Raw genomic sequence first — 8,560 nt, 5'->3', positions numbered from 1 at the left:
TCCCTGGGGTGCGCTCTTTTGTGTATGGCGGGCACATCTTCACCAGCCCAGGAAAGCACTGCACCATCACAGACCTGTCATTTCCCCTAGGGTAAGCTCTTCTAGCCCAGTGTCCACGTGGCTTGTCCACGCGAGCTGACCGCGTGACGGCGGCGGCAGCTTCAACAGTTTCCTCCCAGCCAGACCCACGCAGGAGCGCTGAAGTGGACTTGCATGGTGGTTTGCTTTCTGCCTCTGCCTTTCACTGTGACACAGTGTGATATGGAATAAGAAGAATTTCAGAGAAAAGTCAATCTAGAAACCTGAGGTGGGTCTAGTGGCTGGCTCCAGACCCATGACCGTGAAATAAACATTTGTTACACCACTGAGATTTGGAGTTCTATATTTATCCTGTGTCCTTTATCTTTTTAAAAATTATTTATTTCATTAATTACAATTTATTCATTTTTATCCCAGCTGTAGCCCCCTCTCTCATCCCCTCCCAATCCCACCCACCCTCCTTCTTCTCCTTCCATGCCCCTCCCCCAGTCCACTGATAGGGGAGGTCCTCCTTTACTATCTGACCCTAGCCTATCAGACCTCATCAGGACTGGCTGCATTGTCTTCCTCTGTGGCCGGGTAAGGCTGCTTCCCCATCAGGGGTGGGTGGTCAAAGAACCAGCCACTAAGTTCATGTCAGAGACAGTCCCTGTTCCCCTTACTAGGGAACCCACTTGGAGACTGAGCTGCCATGGGCTACATCTGTGCAGAGTGTCTAGGTTATTTCCATGCATGGTCCTTGGTTGATATGTCAATCTCAGGAAAAGACCCCTGTGCCCAGATATTTTGGTTCTGTTGCTCTTCTTGTGGAGCTCCTCCCCTCCAGGTCTTTCTATCTTTTTTTTTTTTTTTCTTTCATAAGATTCCCTGCACTCTGCCCAAAGTTTAGCTATGATTCAGCAATTAAAAACAAAGAAATCATGAAATTTGCAGGCAAATGGTAGAAACTAGAAAAGATCATCCTGAGTCAGGTATCCTAGAAGCAGAAAGACACACAGGGTATATCCTCGTAAGTGGATATTAGACATATTAACACAGGATAAACATACTGAAATCTGTATGCCTAAAAAGAAGCTAAGCAAGGAGGAGGACCCTGGGTAAGATGATCAATCCTCACTCAGAAAGGCAAAAGGGACGGACACTGGAAGAGGGAGAAAACAGGGAACAGGACAGGAGCCTACCACAGGGGGCCTTTGAAAGACTCTACCTAGCAGGGTATCAAAGCAGATGATGAGGCTCATAGCCTTTAAGATTATCTTGAGTTAAAGAATCAAAGACCAAAATTTTAAGTCCAGGTTTTCTTTTTTTATTAAGGTGTTTGGTGAGATGAACAATATTATCAATCCACACAAACTTCACTAGAATATTCACAAATAAAGTCCTTGTTTTATAAATTGCCTAAATGGCATGTTTCTGTGTGGAAACTGTAATCACCACCAAGCGCTGGTCAACCTGAAGCTGTTCCTAACCACACACGCGTGCTCCCACTTGGGCGAGCTAACCCAGCTATCTCAGACATGGGGCTAGCTGTTGATCCCAGAAAGCCTGTGGTAGGAAAATGATGTGATCTGGGACTAATCATTCATCCTCTAGGAGTTTCTTCAAATGCACTGAGAATTCATCTTCTCAAGAGTTATAAATAATAAAATATGATATATTAAAGCTAAGTATACTTCTGTGCCTCAGAAAGCATTTGCGTGTTTTAAAAGGCAACTTTTTTTCTTTACACAACTGAATATGATACAACTTTAAAGTCTCTTTCCTGGAAAATTATCTTTTCACTCAAATATCATTAGAAGCACAGTAGCCTGACTCTAGGTTAATAAAATTGCCTGAGCGCACACTCAGTAAACTGTCTGAGATGAGGATTGCTGTCATGCTCTGAAGAAACGCGCAAATATTTTAGACATTTAGTCTGTTACATACTTACATTTGTTGTCACTTTCCACAGTTAGAAACCCCGATACCCAAAGCGCAGAGGAACTGACTGCTCCTTTGGATAATGTTGGTCTCTATCATAGTCTAGATGCGACGACGGTTGACAAAGGGAAGAGTAATGAGCCAGTCTGGACCAGCTCTCTAGGGATAAGGTGTCCTTGTGCTATGGTAAAAAGATTCAGCAGTGTCTGGGCCTTTAAAATATAAAAGCTCAAAGATTTAAGCTGAAGTGCAGAAGGGAAAATAGTATTGATCATATCAATTTATTTCTAAAAAACGTCTTATTTTTGGAAGTGTGTGATTTTGCTATAAAGGAGGAGTAGAAACATCCTCCATGAAATGTGATACTTCCAGTACAAACCATATTCAAACTGCTGTTAAAAAGAATGAAGAAAAAGGGTAAACAATGAGCATGAAAGAAAATATACTAACTGATGCTGTTGCTTTTAATAATAACAAAGAAAAAACAGCACAAATGAACAAATCTCAGTAAATAAAGGCTAAAATCCTGTCATTTAAAAATGAATTGGCTGGAGGTGGTGGCCCACGCCTATAGTCCCAGCACTCAGGAAACAGAGGAAGGAAAGTCACTAGGCGTTCAAGGCCAGCTTGGCCACACAGTGGGTTCCAGCCCAGTCAGGGCTACGAAGCCAGGCCGTCTCAAACAGCACTCCTCACTCATGTGAAGATTTGCCGTTATATTAGAACATAATTTTCTGCAGTGTGCTCAGCCATTTGAAAAATGAAGTAATCTGCGAAAAACACGAGACAGTCTTAGAGAAGGCCGGGCTATATTGGTGTGGTTCTTTCTAAACGGCAAACATTCAATGCACTATACAGAACACACGGGGAACTTTTTTACATTGAGCACAGCTTCTCTTAAGGAAAAAGCCCTACACTATCTGTAACATGCAATGTTCTGGAAACAGTCATCCTTTCTAAAGATGCAGTGCTCTGAAATCATCTTAGAGCCAATGATTATTTTAGAAAGAGTGTCAGCATTTTAACTGTGCAATACAGCTAAATTTGGTTTTGCTAAGTGATAAGTCCAAGACATTAGAGTGATCAAGAAGAAAATACCATCTTATGGTCAGTCTTACCCACTGGCTGAGAGGAATGTCATGGGTGAAATGCCATAACCAATTTCCTTTCCCTACTCTGGCTAACAAAGGCTGGTCAGGGGACAACAGGCTAGCCCGTTCTAGGCAAGATGGAAACAGGCTTCATCGGAGCCTGCCCAGGACTGCCCCACTGGGAGACTTGAGGCTAATTGGGCATGCAGCTGAGAAATGGCAAGTTTCTCTGACTCGGGTGCAGTCTTGTGACCACCTGCAGGCCCCACGACCTCCAGGACGGAGCTGAAGCAGAGGGTGTCTCGCAAATGCTGGGCTGGAACAGCCCTGGCGCTCACATGAAGAGCGAGCACGCAGGACAGGCTGGATGCACGCTCGAGCCAACCTCCGTCTCTCAGCCGCCCTGCTGAGGAGAGCTCAGTGGCTCTGCAGCAGCTCCTCCCAGCAGATGGGCTGTGAAAACACCTCTCTCTCCAGCCAGAGCTCATAGGAGCAGTAGAAATCTTCAGGCAGGTCCAGCCTCTGCCCCAGCACGCTCTGCAAGCAGTTGTCCACGGGTGAGAATTCGGAGTCCTGGGGCTTATCGTACCGGCGGCTATTAAAAGCCTCGATGCTGGCCCTGAGGGTGCATTCTTCCGCTTGGAAGTCCCACGGTCTGGCGTCGATGTCTGACACAGCAGAGAGGGAGAGAAAGATACCTATGCTCAGGGCTCTGCTCTTCCAGAGCACGGTCTGTGGGATCCCACCAGTGAAACTGCTCAGAAGGTCCTTTCAAGAGCAATGTGCATAGCGTGCTCCCAGGGTTAAAAAGTACACATGCGCTTACATATAAAGTAATACAGACAGAAATGATCTCTGGCAGTATGGAACTGGTAAGCAGTTACCGCTGAGAAATGAGATGGGAGGGCTTTCCTTGTTTATGCCGTTCTAGTAATTTATTATGTCATCCAAATGAGTGATGAAATTCCCTTTACTGAGCATTCGCTAGGGGATAAACAGAATCGCCTCTCAAGGAAGGAGAGATTGGAGCAGAATGTGAAGAACCTGGACCAGCTCAGCCGGGCACGGTGGGTGGCACATGCCTTTCATTCCATTCGGGGGCAGAAGCAGGCAGATCTCTTGAGTTTGAGGTCAGCCTAGTCTACATAGCAAGTTCTGGGACAAACAGGCTATACGGTGAGACCCCGTCTCAAAAAAACTAAAACAAACAAAACTCTAAGTCGGCAAACACTTCACCGTGTCATCCAGTTTGTATTATAGGTAGGGCTGGGAGACGGCATGAGGACCCGCCTAGGTTTCCTAGTGCCCTAGCTCCTACAGAAGCCAGTGTGTCCGTATGCGACCCCATGCCGCCGGAGCAGCAAAGCCCGGAGCTCAGTGGCCAGCCGGCCGAGCCAGTGAATGCTCTCGAGTTCACAAGCGGTGCTCACCGTTCCCGTAGGCCCAGTCGTCATTCATGCGGTGGCGCACCTTCTGGTAAATGGCGGACATGGTCTTCATGTTGCTTTTCCTCCACTGGCGCCCGAGGTACTTGGTCTGAATCTTCAGCAGCTTCAGGACGTAGAGCTGCAGCATGGCCTGCTTGACTTTGAGGGCCCGCTTTAAGATCGGAGCCGATTTAAACACCACCAACATCTGCCCAGGGGAACAGGGACAGCCAGCAGTCATTGTGTGAGGTTTCTCGGGATTTTCAAAACTGGCAACACGGACAACCCTGGTCATCCTAAGAGAACCTAGTATCCACAGTCCAAACCTACATAGATTAGTTGTCAAGACTACACAAGAGACAGACACACACACATGCATATGGATTAAGCCAGACACTGTGGCACATTCCTGTAATCACAATATTCAGAGGCTGACCATGAGTCCAAAGCCAGTCTTGTGATATACAAAAAAATCAAGAACAATTCATTTAAAGCGTGTAATATTTACACTGGAGAACTGGCATAGGAAAAGAACACTTGTCGCTTTTCTAGAGGACAAGGGCTCAGCTCCCAGAATCCTCACGGGCTTACAGTGGTTCATACTGTAACTAGTCCAGGGCATCCAGTGCTTCTGACCTCTGCACAAAATGGCACACACACATACATGAGGGCAAAGCGCCAACTAAATGAATCTAATTTAAAAATTAAAGATTAGAACATATAACTAAAAATAAAAATTATCTGCCACATATACCATTTCCACCGCTCTAGTTTCTTATGTATCACTGGACATAATTTTATCTTTTGGTTTTTCAAGCAGGGTTTCAGTGTGTAGCCCTGGCTGTCCTGGAACTTGCTCTGTAGACTAGGCTGGCCTCAAAACTCCTGAGTACTGGGACTAAAGGCGTGAGCCATCACCGTCTAGCCTTTTTGTTATTTTCTTAATATTTAAAAACGTTTAGTTAAATTTTGCCCCACGTATACATGTATGTGTTTTAACACATGTGTGCACACTTCATAGCACTGAGTACAGGTCAGGGGACAGCTTTTAGTTCTCTCTTCCACTCTGGGTTCCGGGACTCAGAGTCGTCATTGCCGTTGCCAGCTGAGCCATCTCACTGGCCCTGGAGATAACTGTCGATACGTCTATCACATACATATTATTTTTATGTCTTAACAAAGAAATGGCCAACTACATGGTTCCACATCGTGCTTAAGCGCCTCTACTTGTGTGTGAGCACAGGCGCCCTTGGAGACAGGAGCCCTGGCTCTCCCTGCAGCTGCAGTGAAAGGCGGACGGGACTTGCCTGGCACAGGTGCTAGGAGCCCAACTTGGGTCCCCTGCAAGAACAGTGCCCACCCTTGTTACTGAGCCGCCTCCTTCAGGACCTCACTCTAGGCCTGGAGACCCCAGAGCTCCTTGCCTCTCCGTCCTGAGTGTGGGGTTAAAGGCCTTATTTAATTATGTACCTTGAAAATTATTCCACAGCAGCAGGGAAGCGCCTCATTCTCTCAGTTTCTTAGTTTAGTTCTATCATGTCCTACTGTCGGGCGCGTCATGATTCATTTACGCAGCTGGTCTCTGTTAGCGAGCCTCGAGGCTGTGCGCAGACACTGTCACAGCAACTTTGCAAACAGTGTTAGGCTGACACTGGGGTGTGTAACTGTAACGCAGCCGGCCCCCTGTTGGAGCCGCCTTAAGAGCGTGGCCACCTTTCGCTCCCTGGAAGGACTGGGACAGCGTGTAAGCACCTCAGAACAAGCGCCCGGGATCAGGAAGTGCAGAACCGTGGCACCCATCCGTGACCTACTCGTCTTTCCCAGTGGGCAAGCTGCAAACACTAATGATTGAAAATTCAGTTAAATGGGCTCTGCTGTGGCCCAGAGCCCCGCTTACCATGGTCCTGGAATGCTTCCACTTGGTCAGTTTGTTGAGCAGCCTCAGGAGGTTGATGCAGGAAAAGAGGTTCCTCCAGCAGAACTGGCTGCTGTTGCCAGCTTCCTGAAACAGGGAGCACGAGCGTCACCTCACACCCACGGCCTTCACTCCCCAGAAGACTGTGTGGTTCTGCTGCTCAGCTCGGGTGAACACTCCAGTATGAAAGGCTGACTCTTTACTTCCTTACACACCAAGTCTCACGTCTGAGGCCAAAATATCCTTCACCTGACAACCTGTTGCTGAGTGTGGAGCTCAGTAAGGGAGCCTAGCATGTGCAGGGCTGTGTGCCTGAACCCCAGACACACACACACACGCACACACACACACACACACACACACTCAACTGATAATCCTGCAAAACTATGGGGAAGGGGGCGTGTTGATACAGGGTTTCTCTTTGTAGACCAGGCTGGCCTTGAACTCAGAGATCCGCCTGCCTGGACTAAAGGCGTGCGCCACCTCCTCCTGGCCCCACAAGACTCTATCCAGAGCAATCGTTGGTTAGAAGGTGATAACTGAACCCAGGACCTTGACTCCGGCCAGGTTTCCACGCTTCTCATTGTGAACTGAAGAGAAGCTTACTACCGTGTACTTGGCGCTCACATAGTAACATCTGTAATTGCTGGGAGTCTGGTTTCATTCCGGGAGACCGAACTGCACTGGGCACAGCTGGCCCTCTGCTACTACTAGGGGGTCTAGCAATCGAGCTCAGGTTGTCAGACTTGTTTGTAGCAAGTGCTGTTCCTGGTCGGGCCGTGGCCCCGGCCCACGGGTCACCTTGGTTGGGCTGACTGACACAGCCCACTCTCACAGTGGGCGGTGCCGTTTCCGGGCTGAGGTTCTGGGCCGCACAAGGAGAGAGAAAGCCGGCAAAGCCTAGGTGCTTCCCAGCCTCTTCTGAGTCTACACTGTGAGCAGTCTACACTGCTGCCAAGACCTCTCTGCTGTGAGGAGCTGTGGGCCCAGCAAACCCTCCCTCCCTAAGCTGCCTTCATCATGGCGGCAGGAAAAGCAGCAGAGAAGGAAAACAGCAGTTGGTTCATTCTAACCAGGGACTGTATCTCATGCTCTGCTTCATTGTTATTTATTAGTATTTTTAGAGAGTGTATGTGCATTTCTGTGCTTGTAAAGGTCACAACAGCACACCACAGAGTTGGCTCTCTTCTACTTTACAAAATAATTTTATTGTATGTTCATTGGTGTTTTGTGTGCAGGTATGTCTGGAACTGGAGTTACAGACAGTTGTAGCTGTTTGTGGGTGCTGGGAATTAAACCCAGGTCCTCTGGAAGAGCAACCGTGCTCTTAACCACTGAGCTGTCTCTCCCGCCCTCTTCCACGTTTATGTGGTTCCAGCTATCAAGCTGAGGAGGTCAAGCTTGTGCCCAGAGGTGCGCTTTCTACCTGTGAGCCATCGCTCCAGCCCTTTATGATTCTGTCTTTTACTCTGTGTCTGAGTACATGCGACACGTGTGCGGTGTGCACGTGAGCGCAGGGACGGAAGGGAGGTTGCAGCCCTGTGAGGTTCCTGATGTGGTCCGGGAGCTGAGCTCGGGGTCTGGACAGCAGCACATGCTCCCACACTGCTCTTTCCACCCTTGCTCATGGTTCTTAAAATCATGTAAGTACCAGGTAGTGGTGCACGCCTGTGATCCCAGCACTCAGGAAGGAGGCAGAGGCAGGCAGAGCTCTGAGTTCAAGGCCAGCCTGGTCTATGGAGTGAATCCAGGATGGCCAGAGCTACACAGAGACAGAATCTTGAAAAACTAAACCAAAACAAAAAGCTTATGTACCTAACCAGAGACAATAGCTCATATCAGGTAGAAACCGGTATCCACTCACAGAAACACTTTTCAGGAGCAAAAATTAGGCCTCTCAAGTGGTTTTATAGGGTTATAGGGTATGCGTGTGTGTGTGTGCGTGTGCATCTATATCACAATACACATTTATATTATAACACTCACATATAGTGTATGCAATCTATAACATGCTTATAATCTTAGCACCTGAGAGGCAGGGGCAGAGGCAGGAGAATTCCAAGTTTCAGGCTGACCTGAGCTACATAGTGAATTCTAGGACAGTGAGGTCCTTTCTCAAAAAAAGAAAGAAAGAAAGAAAGAAAGAAAGAAAGAAAGAAAGAAAGAAA

General features: G+C 47.7%; 1 protein-coding gene across 1 annotated transcript in view; it reads right to left on the bottom strand.

The window, feature by feature from the left end:
• Positions 1-2,402: 2,402 nt before the first annotated feature.
• The window catches only part of Strip2 (striatin interacting protein 2), a gene marked incomplete at its 5' end in the record, with an annotated part of 34,179 nt that continues 28,021 nt past the window's right edge, over positions 2,403-8,560 (bottom strand). The window contains 3 exon segments of the mRNA XM_055608204.1: positions 2,403-3,718; positions 4,481-4,685; positions 6,375-6,479. Coding sequence (XP_055464179.1) covers positions 3,468-3,718; positions 4,481-4,685; positions 6,375-6,479 — 561 coding nt within the window.

The sequence above is a fragment of the Psammomys obesus genome, unplaced genomic scaffold (assembly GCF_907164565.1).
Source record: "Psammomys obesus unplaced genomic scaffold, mPsaObe1.curated_primary_1811, whole genome shotgun sequence".
In the NCBI taxonomy this organism is placed as follows: Eukaryota; Metazoa; Chordata; class Mammalia; order Rodentia; family Muridae; genus Psammomys; species Psammomys obesus.
This window is presented reverse-complemented; position numbering and strand designations above follow the sequence as displayed.